We start from the raw sequence: 16,413 nt of genomic DNA, 5'->3' as shown, positions 1-16,413 counted from the left end.
TCATACAAAAAGCAATCCGATTGCACTGTGGTCACTGGGAGACCAAATCTTTTGGATGCCCTGTCCATTAAATTGTGAAACCCTCCAACATCCGCTGGAGGCGAAGTAATATTATCCGGGTCGGTGTTGTCCGGATCTATAGGGTCAGCAGTATTCCATGGCGCCTGTTGATCTTGATCAGGATCCGCTTGCTGGTCTGCATCAGAAGACGCAGCGTCATCATCATCAGTATCTTGCACCTGTACTACCTCTTGAGGGCGCACTTCCCTTGGGGGTAAAGAATGGTCTGCCACCGGACGTAATGTCTGAGGCGGAGGTGTCGTGGGGCGCACTTGTTGGGTTTCCGGAGGCGCGAGGAAACGTTGCTTGTAATCCCGCAACATAAGTTGTAAATCCGTCACTAAAGTGGATGGTATTGCCACCATACCCTCAGGTAACTGACGCCTCGGTTGTTGTGGAGGCACGCGCCTGGTAGCAGTACGTTCCTCCTCATAATAATGCTCTGGAGCATAGTGCTGTCGTTCCATCTGCTCCTCCTCAGAGCTAAACTCCTGCACCTTAACCTGGAGGTCAGAAGGGCTATAGGCCTGCCCAAATTCACTGAAAGTCTCTTCCTCAGAGTCATCCTCCAATAGTAGTGTTGGTGGTAGCTTTTGAACCTGGCGAGGAGACGTCATCTCTGGCGTGATCTGATTCCTTTTCCGTGAAAAAACATGTTTTCCCGCCATTTCCATCGTCGACGAGGTCGTCGTCGACGAGGCCGTCGTCGACGAGGCCGTCGTCGACGGGAAGGTCTTCTGTGTCTGTGTCGACAGTGGAAGTGTAGACATAGAAAGTGTCTTCGTCGACGAGGATAGCGTCGTCGACGAGGTGAAGCTCATCGTCGACGATGGTGGAATCGTCGACGGGACCGTCGACGAGCTCGTCGTCATCAACATGGCAACCGGCGTCGTCGACATCGTCGTCGTCGAAGTCGTTCTCGTCGACGACACCGCCGTCGACGGCAGCTTTGCAGACATTGTCGTCGACGTGGAGGTGGACACCCTCGTCGACGACGAGCAGGATTCCGGAACCTTGAAAACAGTCGACGGTGTAGGCGTCGACGCAGCCGTCGTCGACGAGCCCATCGACGAGGCAACCTTGGTAGAGCTGTCCTTTTTAACACTCGTAGACGACGTACCTGGGAGTTTAGTCGTCGACGGTTTCTGCTTCTTGTCTGAAGCGACCTCTTGAGTCGGGGTTGAAGGCTTGTTGACCCCACGATCTTTCTCTGAGGAAGGCGAAGAGACTGTAGAAGCCTTTCTCACCTTTTTTGAGGCCGGAAGTTCCTCAGGCTTACCCTGCCTCTCCTTTTCACCTCGGTGAGGAGATTTTTGGGCAGCCGGCCTGTCGGACCTGTCAGAGGTCCCTGGTAAGGCCTTGTGACGGGACTCGTCTGAAGCAGAAAGGGGGGACCTACCCCTTTTTTGAGACCTTCTGGAAGACCCCATAGACGAGGAGCCCTCACTGTCCGAAGAGATGTCGTCTTTCCGGTCTTTCATCTTCTGAAGCCATGTGAGGAGACGTCCTTCCCTGTCCCTCTGGGTCTTGGCTGAGAAGGATCTGCAAATCGGACAGCCTGTTGGTTTATGGTCCGGATATAAACAGTAGATACAATCCTCATGTTTATCCTCGACAAACAACCTCTTCTTAGAGCAGGTGGCACAGGCTCTAAAAAGGGCTTTCCTCTCCGACATGCTGAGAAAAAATCCAAGTAGTTGAAGAAAAAACTGAAGAAAACTGAGCAGAGCTCAATGGAGACTCCCTTGCACAACGTGCGGTAGAAAATCTGAGGCTCTGAGCTTCTCTCAGGAAGGTTCTATGGGGTGAGGCTGCTCTGATTGGCTGCTGCAGAAATTTGGTCTCTTTTACAAAAAGAGGTGGATAAGCTACAAAATGAGATGAGGCCTAGGCCTATTTTTTCACTTTGTGCTTACTACTATAGTTTTTTACTATTTACCGAGGCTCCCATTCCGACGACGGGGAATGATACAAAGCATGGGAATCTATGAAAGTTCCAATACTGGGGCAAAGGCTGGTTCTTAGGCACCATCAGTCATACATCCTACTTTATGACGTCAGACTTGTTGAGCGGAGAGAATTACTTGCCACTGGCTGTACATTCTGATGTGTGCAGGATGATGGCATTGAATATTCAAATTAGAAATCGGATGGCATGTATAATTATTTAAAAGCTCTGCACCCTGATCAAATAGGCTAGCGAGTTTGGAGAATGAAGGTGGGCAACCTTGGTCAGATTCTTCCCCCCTGCAGCATGGCTTGATCGTTTTCCCTCCAGGTTCAGGTGCAAATACTCAATTCCACGGCTTTGGAATAAAATCCTGTTTAGTCTTTCTTTCCTGCCAAGTCTTGCTGCCATAACTCTATTTAGTGTACTGTTTTGATTAATCGGCGTCTGGTCCCCTTTGAATTTCAAGGTTAGGACCTCTTTTTGGGCATTATTGGCAGTTGCGGAGCTTCGCTTCTCTACAGCTGGAAAGACTGGCTGGGATTGAGGATTTAGTTTGAAAGACTCTTTAGGGATGACAGTATATTTTACCCGAGTACTGGTGAACATCTCCCACTAAAGGGGACCGGGTCCAAACTGGGGTGTCATAGTGAGGAAAAGAATGATGTATTCAACCCAGATCTCGTGACTGGGGTGAGTGGGTGAAAAGTTTCAACACTCCATCCATCATCTTGTGTTTGCTATTGTCTTCCATTCCTGCCAGGTCTTGCCGCCATACCTCTATTTATTGTACTGTTTTGACTAAATGAAATTTGGTTCCGCTACTGGCTCTGCTGGACCCAAAGCCGTACCAGCGGAGTCGGTCTGCCCAAAGATAGAATGGCGGGCTTCGTAAAATGCACTGAGCTGGGCAGGGGATGCCCCGGCTCCAGGAAACGGGGGAGGCGCGGAGTCGGCCCTGAATCAGGCACTGGAGACTGAGCCTTAGAGCGATGCCTTCCAGTTCCCGTGTCGCGTCGGGGAGAGGGGGGTTGTAGAGGGAGGACGAAGAGCAACAGTGCTTCCTCATCTTCTTGTGCTTCGACTTACCTGAGGAGTGCGAAGACTTGGACGAGATGTGGTGGCTCCGTAATCGGTCTCGAGACCTTCCCCTTGAGCAAGACCTGGAGCGACGCGGAACAGACTGCCGGGCCTCTAAAAGCTTTCTGGATCGCTCAAACAAAAACTTTGGATTCATGGCCCGACAGTCGGAGCCAGAGAGAGGAAGTTATAGCTAGAAATCAATTATTTTGAACAACTGTTATCCTAACTCAATACCCTAAATTGTCTTCAAAATAGACATGTATAGGACAGGCACTCTAACATAACATGATAGACAGAAAATGCTAATGTTAGTCAAAATGTTTATTTATTTATTCATTTTAACAGTCGGAGCCCATAGAACCCAGTCAATCACAGCAACACATGATGGCGAATGGCAAAGGAGGTGCCTAGGACCTGCGCAATGGGGTTTGGTGGTAACCAAGTCACAATGAATCGTGAACTTGGAACATCCTGGCAGCCTTGAATCGCACGAGCGAGAACAGGCCGGAGGTCTTCAGGTACACTAAGGAGGATTTGTGCCACCTAACCCTAAAGGGTGTGGAAGTAATGGTCGAACAAGCAGCTGGCATTAACAGATTTGCTTGCCAGACTAAAGAACAAAAACACATTCACCAAACGTTTCTGCCGGATTAGAATTCGTGTCCAGGGGAGTTGTAGGAAAGGTATTAGGATTAAAGAGACTCGTGGAAGCTTGCACCACCAGGCTGTCGGGCGAAAGGTACTGTGAAAGAAAAACAGGGTTGTCTAGAGCAGGTCGATGGTGCCTGAAATTTGCTGACTAACTAAGGAGCTGGAGCAAGGTCAGGCACACACCCCAATAAGGTATTTGTCAGCACCGTTTTAAACCAAAGGGTTCATAAAATGCATGTCCTGGTTGGAGGACTTCTGTCAAAACATTGGTGGTAACCTCCATGGTGGGAAATTGGTGGTCAAGGACTTCAGCCGCCCTTTGCATCATTCACAATGGTGTATGAAGCAAATTCTTCAGTAGCAGGTCCATGAGGTGAGCGGAGACTAATTTCACGGGAGGTATTGGAACTACTAGTCTCCTGTAGGTCTTCAAACCAATTGTAATCCTGGTAGGGTTAGGGGACCTCATCAATGAAAAGAAAGGAACTGATATCAGTGCACAAGGGTGATGCCAAATTGGGCCCTGCACATCATTTCCGGGGTGGAACTCAGTCAGTGCAGAACCACACAGCGCCACCTGAAGGCGTACTGATGTACTACTGAAAAGTTTCAAGGTCCAGTCTGAAGCCAGGGGAATATTCAAAAGGTGAAGAAAAAACAAGTTACTTAACTGTACACTGTGGTTCTCCAGTATTGATATATTTTATAACTTTACATTCTTGATTCTTCCCCGTCGTCATGGTGGGACTCCCACCATGACGACGGGGAAGATTCAAGCATGTGAATCTATAAAAGATTCAGTACTGGAGAACCTGCAGCTAGAAGTCTATCAGAAATGCACATTGCTGTTTCCTGTGCTGAGATTTTATTGGCACTGCCCAAAGGTTTTGATGTTTTGGAACATGAAGTGGCAGTCCTCATTTTACTCAAGTGCCATAGGTGTACTGTGCTCTGGCTGTGATGGTAATCTGGTTGATGTTGCTGTCATAGGATAAGGTATTTAACAGACACATTTGCCAATTGAATCCAAATGTGTGTGGTGATTGACATTTGAGTGTGCACTTATTCCTCCATCCAAGTGTTTTCTGTGATGCTAGGTACACTCTGCAGCATTGGTTTTCTAACACAGTCCTGTCAGTGTTTTTACTCAATAGGGGAAGACACACCACGTCAACCAACATTATTTCCATCAAAAGAGTCCAACGTTAAAGCACTGGAAGGAAAAGCACTGAAATATCATGGTCCTCTCCAATGGACAAGATGAACCAGTCTGGACCTTCAACTTGGAATGTTGACTCTAAGCTCCGACCTACGTCCCCTTTTGCCACATATTTTACAGACCAAAGTTGCATCTAAACGTCAACAGATGCTTGCACCACTGGAATTAGGATTGTCAGCAAGTAATGTTGTACATTTCCACCTGTGTTCTGATTTTAAGTGTCCCAGATTTTGATGCAGTGAAGTATCAGTAACAAAGGTACTGACTGCTATGGGTGCTTGATGTTCTGTGAGAAGCATTGTACTTGAGGTTTCTGGCCCATGATACCACCACAATTTGTGCATCAACAACACATGCAGAAGCAGATCGCTCAGCATTTCCATGCCTGCCACATCAATGTATGGCATCTTAGAAAATGTTGCTTAGTATGGATGTTTTACCTTACAGGACAGCCACAGTCGAGTCAAGTAGCTAAATGTAATGCTCTTTCAAAAGTGTGATTACATTAGCACACAGGGGTAGAAATTTAAAAACAGGCTGTGTTAAGCTGACAACGCATCAACCTGCTGACAACGCATCAACCTACTAACACACATCCTTCTCCACAAACTGTGACTTTCCCTCAATGTGGTGGTTATATGTTGAGGAAGCAAAATATGATTCCTACAAAAATTGAAGTACAAATAGAAAAGCAGCCTCGACACAGCAGCAGGACTGAATGGCTCATCTAGTGCAGAAAGAAATATCTGATATGATGACTGTGTAGCTCTCAAGTCACCAAAGCCTTATTTCTACCAACATCATGTGTTTCACAGAATGCCAAGACCTTTGTGTTACATCTCAGAGAAATCTTTTTTACTCCTGAGAATCCCACAGGAACCAGGGTAATACCTATGAACCTAATTAATTTAACATCAGGGGCTGTATTACATTCAGTGCTGAGGGGCACAAACGGCATCTGTGCTATTTTTTTTGCTCCTCCAGGGCACTACCTAAGGGGCAGCAGGAGCCCCTTTTGTAGTGCTCTGTGTGTGCCAGAGATACTTTAAGGAGGCAGTCCCTCATTTGAGGAGCGTGGCCCCATGCAAATGAGGGAAACACTGCCTCTGCACCTATCACATATTTTGAAAGTGGGTGAAGAGGCAAACAGGCAGTCAGAAGGCACACTGCCTGAACGCCATAAAAAGGTGGGGCACACTTAATGAGCCCTATGAGGGCAGCTTCTGGAGATGGAATATGGACCCCCCTCCTTGCCACCCTCCTCACAAGCGTCACTCACTGCACCCGCTCCAGCTAAATCTTTGTCCCCCTTTGAAGAATAGACAGGTGCCACTTGCTCTAGAAAAGGCAGAGTGGCTGCTTCAAAGAGCAGCTCCTCCTTCAGTAAAAACGAATTTGCTTCCCCAGGGCAGCTGCAAGTTCGCATCTGTGCACATTATCTGTAATAGAGTGAACTGTTGCTGTTTTCACCCAGCACACCCTCTTAAAAATGCACCAAGGTACAAACAGAGACAGGGCACCCATTACCTAATACAGGCTAGATGCCAATACTACATGCACAGCTGAAGAAGCATAAAACATGAACTCACTTTTCTAGCTTTATTTGACAGACACTCTTATATAGGTTTTCAATCACAATGACATTTAAAGAAGCACATTTTTGGAAATACTTAAGAGCTGCAGAAACAGGTAAACTTAGTTATCTGTAATTATATTAAAATAGACGTACGTTGTCTTGTTCCCCTTCGTCCTCTCTTGAATAAGTTCTCCTTTTGGGTTAACTGTAAAAATTCTACAGTCTGGGACCCCAACTTGAATGTAAGCAAAAACATCCTGCAAAATTAACACATTACTTGTGTTGTGAGAAAAAATTAAATACATTATGAAAATAAACCCCAAGACAGAATTCAGAAATAAATGCTTAATATAACATATCTGTATTGTTTTGTTAAAAACAGCCCCAAACATCATAAATTAAGAAGGGTACATACTGTAAATGTTTGTGACTTAAGGATATTCAGCAACTAACATCTGCTAACGTTCCCAATCACAGACCCTCAATAAGTAAAGTGAATCGCTATTAGTTTGGGCAGTACTGTTGAATACAAGGCAACACTAAAAAGACCATTTTGGTTATTCATCAAATGCCCCTTGCATCCTTTCTGATAAAACACAGAATCTGAAATAAGCAAAGGGCAGAATGGAAAGCAAAAAGGGACAAATTGCTAATCTTTAGTAACACTCTTTCGGAAGGATACTATATCTACTTGCAGATGCCTCATAATCAGATTATTTCCAGATCGGAGCTGGAGATATTTTCAGCCATGTCCACACTCCGGTAGATTGAGCCTGCATAGCTTTGCGGTGGCTTCTTATTGCTAGGGGTGGGCAGAATTTGCGTAGTCGCGCTATTCAAAGTTCTGCGAAACGGTAAAAATCTCTGCGAACACGCAGAAATTCTGTGAACACGCGGAATTGCGTGTTCGCGATGCTTTTTTCCTGTTCGCGACCGCGGTTTGCGTGCTTGAGGAGAAATATCTTGCTAACACGCATTTTGAGAACAAGCTAAAATTCCACGAAGCTGCGGAACGCAGAATTTTGGGTAATTTTGCGTTCTCCGCAGAGTGCGAAATTACCCAAATTCCGCGAGCGGAACGGAATTTACCGCCCAGGCCTACTTATTGCCCTGGTATAAAAAAAGCAGTCTTGCATATAACAGCACCCCTGCGCGTGGACATGAGTTTCTTAATGTTTCACCTTCCACCACCTCAGACTCAGAGCACTTGGAACAAATTGCAGAGGACAGTGTGTAAAACTAAGTTAAAACCTCCTTATGATGTTCAGTAGTCCCCTCCACAGAACAAAGAGGAAGGAAGTATGAAATCTACTGTAAGAGTGCCGACCAGAAAGAGAGGTAAGTGTGAGAAGTTGGCCTGATATGCAGTGCTCACTATTCTAGTGATCACTATGTATCAATCCAAACGACCCTTATTGATGATTGGTTGTAAGTCAACCTTATAGACCAGCTATCCTAGTAGCATGGACAAGAGCAGTCTTTAGGCTAAACTCTAGAGAGCGTGTTAAGCCAGCTGTTATACCATCACATATACCCCTTGAACACCAAGTGAACACCAAGTGAAAGGACACCACACAAGTTGTTATGAAAAATAAAAGGATATTTATTTATAACAAGTCTACCCTGAACTCTTTATGAGTTTCTGGAATGTGGGGACTTAATCTGTCTCCAAGAAACCTGGGCCTTGACCTCCACCCCCCTGGCAGGGTATTATGAGTTCCAAGTACCAGCAACGAAAAAGAACCTTTTCGGCCGCCCAGCAGGTGGACTATCGATATTCATAAAACATGCGTGCGCATTCGATGCCTCCCATATCCACGTGAACACGGTCGGTCTACAAGCACTACTGATAAGGGGTCTGAGCCTCACTAGTCTACCAATTCATCTACTTGTATTAAACTGCTACATCAACCCCGCACAGTCTCTTATGAAAGACCACCTGGAGGCTCTGGCATCCAATTTGGAGGACTTGTTAACCAAATACAATACACCCCAGGTCATTTTAGCAGGGGACTTTAACTTAAAAGACCTAGATAACTTGGAAACCCTTCCTCGAGGCTCAGGAAGGGCGGCTCCCCTGCGCGATCTCTTTCACAGCTACAAATTGTCATCTACTCATACGCAGAAAAAATTGGGTTCAAGCACCTGGCAGCCACATCCCACTTTTCGAAATCTGTCCAGAATTGACTACATCCTGATAAGTGGGACACTGGCGGATAGAATGACTGATTACGAAGTCGTGAACCGACAGGACAGCGACCATAGGCCATTAAAAGCATCATTCCAGCTGGTCATACCGGCCGCCACTCCCTATCATACCATTGGGGAGTCAAGCGGGGAGGAGAAACACACTGCCCTGCGGAGAATCAAGTGGACAGACAAGACAGAGGGAAAACTTCAATCATGGCTATGTCAGATACAGCAAGGGAGACTGCCCGCACTTGGTTTCCCCACAACAGGATGGGTGCAAATCATTGAGGACCTACAAAATAAACTCGGTAACCCCAAATCACATAATCCTACAACAAAAGTGCCCTTCAAGAATCGGAGAACTTGCCCCCAGGATATCCGGGAACTTAAACAACTTCTGCAAAAGGCTTGCACAGTAAAGAAAAGAGGCGGCCACCAAGCAGAAGGGCCCTCAATATCGGAATTGAGGACCTCCCTAAGGAAGAAGTTATGGGAACTAAAAAAAACGGACACGGAAAGTAAATGGCTAAAAGTCTTCCTTCTTCTTAAACAAAAGAACCCCGCCCGACTCTGGAGCTTCATCAATCAGCTGAGCAACCGAGGGCCAACGAGGGAAAACGGAGTAGCCGAAAAAGTTTGGATCCAATACGTGAAACAGCTATACGAATCTGCCTCCAGCCAGGATCCCCCGACAGTGGATATGGTGGAGCTAACCGAGAAAATCCAACAGCCTTGCCTCCAGTTAGAAATAGCCACCCTAACCCCAAAAAACAACGTAAGGTGTAACAGCCCACCGGCCGCCGCCCTCACAACTACACCAACCTGGGCAAACACCAGACAGGTCATCAATACCATCAAGCGGATGAGGAATGACGGCGCGCCCGGGCCCAACGGGATCCCAGCACCAGTGTTTCAACAGGCAGCAGAGTTCTGGGCGACACTCTTAACTCCACTCTTTAGCTACGCCTACTACACCACAATAATCCCCGACTCCTGGAGGGGCTCCATACTGTTTCCGATCTTCAAAAAAGGCGACCGCTCCGAGCCTTCGAATTATAGGCTCATTGCCTTGCTTGACTTGGAGGCCAAGGCATATGCACGCCTTTTACTCACCGATCTGGAAAAATGGGCCGAAGAGGAAAAAATAATACCAACATATCAGACTGGTTTCAGGGCCAAGGCCTCTACAATGAACAATGTCTTGGCGTTAGCACATCTTTCAGCCAAGGCAACCCAGAAGAACCATCCCCCACTATTCTGCTGCTTTGTGGACTACAGTACAGCATTTGACAAAGTGGACAGAAAACGCCTTTGGTGGAAGTTAGAAAAATGGGGGATAACATCGAAACTTTTGAAGGCTATAATGGCACTTTATGAAGCCACCTGGGTGCGGGTTAAAACAAGCTCACACACAGTCACTCGCAAAATATCTACAGCAAATGGGCTGAAGCAAGGGTGCGTGCTGGCCCCCCTCCTATTTAATCTATACACTGCGGATTTGGGAGAGGCTTTAAAAGGTGCCAGTTTAGTAGCACCCAGACTAGGAAACACAAGGCTACCACTTTTACAGTACGCCGACGACACAGCCATTATGGATCATACGAGGATAGGCTTGCAAAGAGCTCTAACGGCCTTAAACAGTTTCAACGTTGCCAACAGCCTGACGGTCAATAAAGGAAAAACCAAGGTCATCATCTTCGGATCGTTCCGTCATAAACGGCACGCACAGTGGCAGCTGGGGAACGCTCAAATACACTCAGTGGCCTCTTATAATTATCTGGGGGTTTGGTTATCGGAACGGGCAAAAGCAAATGTCCATTTCAATCATCTGGCCTCAAAAGCTAATAAGGTAACACACCTGTTAAGACAACTAAACCGGAACCTGATCAGCCCCTCTGCTAGCCCAATCTTGATAGCTCTGAAGGCAAAACTTCTGCCCGCAATCTCTTACGGGCACTTGGCATTTCCAGGGAAGTTGGATGCACTCCTCTCCTCTGCCCAAATTAAGGCGTACAAGTCGGTGTTACATATCCCAAGGTCCGCCATGAGAACTAGGCTGAGACTGGAGCTTGGCCTTGCAAGGCCAGACGTGATTGGCCAGGGGGAGCTCATCAAACTGTACCTAAGGATATTAAAGGCCCCGGCCAACTCCCTAAAATACCATCTGCGCCCCATCTTTGAAGATCCAGCATCGACATGGCACATTAGGCTGGGAAAAGCAACTAAAGCCCTTAAGTTAGTAGATGAAAATCTACCGCGGCAGGACATCCCGCTGAACTTTTGGAAGAGAGCTATCAATAAACAAGTGAATGAAATCTCCTTTGAACTTGATCACAGATCCATCCGTCGAAGCTCCAACTTGGAATCCCTAAACAACTCCTATACGGTGGGCAAAGCACAACCATATCTAAGCGAGGCCATTACAACACATGCCCGAAGTAAAATTCTATCCATGAGGCTGGTCACGCTCGGGATAGCTGATTTCAACCCAGCCTGGCTCCAAAAAGGGGCCCCAACATCCTGCAGGCTTTGCACATACAAGAGGGAATCCTGGTTGCACCTTCTTTGCTGCTGTCCTCATTTCAAGAGCGAACGTCGGCGACTGCTGCGCCCGATCTGTCTCAATCAGAGCATTACAACATGCTCAGAAGCATCAGCCCTGTGCCTGTCAACGACCAATACCATGTTCCTAGCGCGATCAGCGAAATTTGTTCATCAAATTAGTATAGCACTAAAAACTCATAATGAGAGTACCTCCCCCTAACTTAGGATACTCACCACAACAAGAACTGATATGAGCTGAACAGACCAGTTGTTCCACCGAAAAAGTCACCAGCTCGCCATTGCAACCAGCAACGCAAAGTCTTACCCGTACCAATATAAATGCTGGGAACCCCTAATTAATGAGACTAAGACTGCGGGAGTTGCACTTCTCTGTACCCACACTGCTTTCCCCTATATACCATTATCCTAATCAGCATAGGTATACCTCTTTACTCTTTATTTTATTTAGAAGGTTATTTTTAGAACTATTGATCTTTGTACTTACTCTTTTACTGTAAAGATTTTAATTAATTGTGCAGTCAATAAAACCACCAAGTGAAAGGACACCACACAAGTTGTTATGAAAATAAAAGGATATTTATTTATAACAAGTCTACCCTGAACTCTTTATGAGTCAGGGAGCTAAGCACACAACAAAACTCTTAAGAAAATACTTTAAGTTGCACAATTTACACAAATGCCCGGGGGGCACGAAAAACCATATACTACAAAAGTGGAATGCGAAATACTAGCAGGTAAGTAACTAGATCCAGAGGCTTTCGGACCACTAGGACTACACTACTGAACCTTCAGGTTAGGAGCAGGAGGCCTAGGGAGATCGGGTGCAGAGTGTGCACTCTCACGCGGGATGCGGGACAAAGTCTATGGATACTAGTATCTTGTAAAGTTACAGTTGTCGGACGAATCCGACTAGATAGGCTGAAAACGAAACAGGATCTGGACACTTAGATAGTGAACCTACGTTGGAGCACCGAAATGCTCAGGTTTACCTAGCCCAGGGGCTGCGGCTGCATAGGGTTCAAAAGACGTCAGGAATCCTCGTTACAGTCTATGGAGCCTGAAAGAAGAAGTTGCTGGCAGGCGACCAGTGATGAAGTTCGATGTGATCCAAGCCTGGATCGATGATAGAGACGACCTGAAAGCAGAGGGGACTCAGTTCCTAATCACTAGCCAGGGATCAGATGGGCACCAGGATGGCACCGGATGAAGTCACCTCGACCAGGTGAGTGGGCGACGCTGGGCTCTGCAGTCTCTCGGACCAGGAGGCGTTGTCGGCGACCAGGATGGAGGTGCGAGCTGTCCCACAAAGGTGTCTGCTGTCGGCGATGCTGGACCCAGGATTGGGGCAACAACTCTTGGCAAATGCAAGCCCACGCGGTGGACTCAAAGGGCCAGTCTGGAGCAACCAGACCAGCGATGGAAGTGTCGTGGTTCGTCGTCAGGAGGGCTACAAGCCAGCAGGCAAGTGGCCGGACAACGCGGTGAGCAGCAAAGAGAGCAGCAAAGAGCAGAAGGGCCCCACGCAGTTCTCGTGGATGCTGGGGGACTGGACTTTGGTGCTGGAGCTGCTCAGGGTTAGGGCTTCTCAAACCCCAAAGCACTCACTTGAGGATCCCTCGGCGGTCGTGCTGGATAAGCGTCGTGCAGGTCTTGAAGATGGCCGGTCCCTCGGGTCTCGTCACACCCACGAATCTCAGCTGGGCTGACGATGTAGGTAGAGGTCAGAGATGACAGGGAATCCGGGTCTCGTCGAGCTGGGCAGTCTTGATCCGGAGGATGGACTTGCAGCAAACCGCATGCGCTTAGATGGTGCCCGCTGGTGCAGGGTGGCTACTCCTTAGCCACAAGGGAGAGTCTTCAGAAATGTTCAAGAGTTCTTTCGTGGAAAGTAGTCAAGATTCAGAATTATCTAGTTTGGGAAGGGGGCCTGCTCCTACCTTTATTCTAAGAAAAGGGGCTGGCACGCGACTAGGTCCTGCCCATGGGTGAGACCAGGAAGAGGGGTGGTTACACCCCTCTCCCTTTGTCCGGACTTTCCCCAGCTCAGGGGCGGGTGTGCCCCTGGAACTGGTTCAAGCCGGCATATGCACAGTGAGCACCGGGGTGCCACTTGCAGTCACCTTCCTCTCAGCCCTGCCTACCTGGGATACACAAAACCCTGTCTGGGATGGTGCTAGCACCGCCCCTGACAGGAAACCCTTTGTCCAAGCTCTCCTCGCTGGAAGGACTCCCAGCAGCAGGAGGTCAGACTTGTGTCTGTGGTGGCAGCATCCATTTTGTGATGCTGAGGCTCGAGTTAACTTTAAGTAACTATTTTTTCAGCTGGATACCCAAAACATCAGTATCCTCATCTTAAGAATAGACACTGCAGGTGTACCCTCCAAAGAAATAACGTCTGAGGAGTGAAATCGATTGCAAGAGTGTGCAGGCAACATGTCCCTCATATTGAACCCAAGTGTGGTGTTTTCTGAATGCGTGTGGTGATGCCCACGTCAGCTATCCAGAACCTGCACCCCCGCTAACCTTGCCAATACCATCAGAGTGGCCTTGGCCCTGGTGTAATGAGCTGCAACTTATGGGGGTTCCTTCTTAGCCAACGGATAGCCGATTTCAACAAAACAGTCCTGGTTTGCACTTTTGTGACTTTCTTGGGCTTTGGGAAACTCTAAAAGAGCTGAACAGCCACATGTCCGTCTCTTGTATGCTCCATGTACAAACTCAAAGGTCTCTTAGTGTGAAACTGATGGAGCCTCTCCTTCGCTTTTGAAGGGCGGGGCGGGGCGATAAATGTTGGCAGGGTAACTGTTTGACTGACATGGATGAGTGAGAACACCTTTGGCATGAAGGAAGCTCGAATCCTCAGCACCAGTTTGTCTGAGACGCAAGTGGTGTAGTGAGCTAGCAGTTCAGTCACATAGAACACAGAAGTGACAACAATCAGAAAAACGGTCTTGATTGTCAGTGACATAAGCGACCAACTGCATAGGCTCAAATGCATTGCACATATGAAATCTTAGGACTAGATTTAGATTTCACAGAGGCATGGCTATGGAGGGAACCTATGCAAAAGGAACCTTAAAAAAGCATCACAACCAGTAATTTGAAAAAGAGAACAAGTTAGGTAGATAGGTTGTGTAGTTTGTCAGCCTCCTCTATGTCTGTTCAGGGCCAACGGATGGTATTGAGACTGGATTCGATATTGGAACCCGCAAGGAAGAAAATGTTGTGGACCATGGGGCTGGAGTGAAAGTCTGGACCAGTTTTGGTACAGCCCTGCGCAATGGGATCTCATGGGACAGTCTGCTGCAGGGCAGGAAGGACCTGCCAGCGGAAGCCCATCTAGAAGTCCCGGTTGCTCTGTTGGGCCCAGAGGGAGCCAGCGGCATCTCGAAAACTTGCAGCATGGCCTCCTTGAAGGCTGCTGTTTACTAAGAAGATGAAGGGCTGGGAAATTCAGGGTACATTGGAGCTAAATGATGGAACTTTCAAATGTTGCCCTTGCAACTTCTCGGCAGACCTCAAGTGGTGGGATGGCTGTCAGGTCCTGCTTGACTTTCTTGCCCTTATAGCACATTTTCTACTTTGACTTGCAGAAAATTTCAAATGGGAAGAGAGCTCTGTGCAGGACTGGCCTCATGTAGGAATGAAGCGATACAAAAGGGGATGATGGACGGAGCATTTGAGCAAATCAAACACTCACCCCCAGTCAACTGATCTGGGTTTAATCCATCACCATTCTTTAGCTCACTCAGCCACCCCGGTTCAGACATGGCCATATGCAAATCAGTCTGACCCTGTACCTCATGGGAACAGTCCAGCCCGAACTGCCAAGCCATGTCTTCCCTGGACCGGAAACACGCATCCTGGGACCGGTTTCGTATTCATAATCCTCATCACCTAGGCTATCTTGAATCCAGTGGCCACGTGAGCAAGGGACTAACGTCTGAGCATACCCTGCCAGCTTAGGGCAAACAAAGCGCTACAAAAGGGGATGATGGACGGAGCATTTGAGCAAATCAAACACTCACCCCCAGTCAACTAATCTGGGTTTAATCCATCACCATTCTTTAACTCACTCAGCCACCCCAGTTCAGACATGGCCATATGCAAATCAATCTGACCCTGTGCCTCATGGGAACAGTCCAGCCCGAACTGCCAAGCCATGTCTTCCCTGGACCGGAAACAAGCATCCTGGGACCGGTTTCGGATTCATAATCCTCATCAGCCAGGCTATCTTGAATCCAGTGGCCAAGTGAGCAAGGGACTCACGTCTGAGCATACCCTGCCAACTTAGGTCAAACAAAGCGATACAAAAGGGGATGATGGACGGTGATGGATTAAACCCAGATCTTTTGACTGGGTGTGAGTGTTTGATTGATTCAGATGCTCCGTCCATCACTACCCCCTTTTGTACTGCTTTTGGCCGCCATAGGTGTGGCAGGGTATGCTCAGACGTGAGTCCCTTGCTCACTTTGCCACTGGATTCAAGCAAGCCGGGCTGAAGACGGCTGGAATGCCAGAAACCGGTCCCCGGAAGCTTGTTTCCGGTCCAGGGAAGACATGGTCCAGGGAAGACATGGCTTGGCAGTTCGGGCTGGACTGTTCCCATGAGGCACAGGGTCAGACTGATTTGCATATAGCCATGTCTGAACTGGGGTGGCAGAGTGGGCTAAAGAACGGTGATGGATTAAACCCAGATCTTTTGACTGGGTGTGAGTGTTTGATTGTTTCAGATGCTCCGTCCATCACCACCCCCTTTTGTACCGATTTGGGCCGCCATAAGTGTGGCAGGGTATGCTCAGACGTGAGTCCCTTGCTCACTTTGCCACTGGATTCAAGCAAGCCGGGCTGAAGACGGCTGGAATCCCAGAAACCGGTCCTCGGAAGCTTGTTTCCGGTCCAGGGAAGACATGGCTTGGCAGTTCAGGCTGGATTGTTCCCATGAGGCACAGGGTCAGACTGATTTGCATATAGCCATGTCTGAACTGGGGTGGCAATGTGGGCTAAAGAACGGTGATGGGTGTGAGTGTTTGATTGATTCAGATGCTCCGTCCATCACCACCCCCTTTAGTACCGCTCATGTAGGAATGGCCTGAACTTGGAGCAGGAACTCTGTTTCAA

The 16,413-nt window shown here is 47.9% G+C and overlaps 1 protein-coding gene across 2 annotated transcripts in view; it reads right to left on the bottom strand.

Moving 5' to 3' along the window:
• LPIN2 (lipin 2) overlaps positions 1 to 16,413 on the bottom strand; it is a 791,695-nt gene that overhangs the window by 23,552 nt on the left and 751,730 nt on the right. For both annotated transcript variants that reach the window (XM_086965600.1, XM_086965599.1), the window contains exon 19: positions 6,691 to 6,794. In XM_086965600.1, the coding sequence (XP_086821726.1) occupies positions 6,691 to 6,794 (104 nt within the window). The remainder of the gene's footprint in view (positions 1 to 6,690; positions 6,795 to 16,413) is intronic.

The sequence above is a fragment of the Lissotriton vulgaris genome, chromosome 4_1 (genome assembly GCF_964263255.1).
Source record: "Lissotriton vulgaris chromosome 4_1, aLisVul1.2, whole genome shotgun sequence".
Lineage (NCBI taxonomy): Eukaryota > Metazoa > Chordata > Amphibia > Caudata > Salamandridae > Lissotriton > Lissotriton vulgaris.
This window is presented reverse-complemented; position numbering and strand designations above follow the sequence as displayed.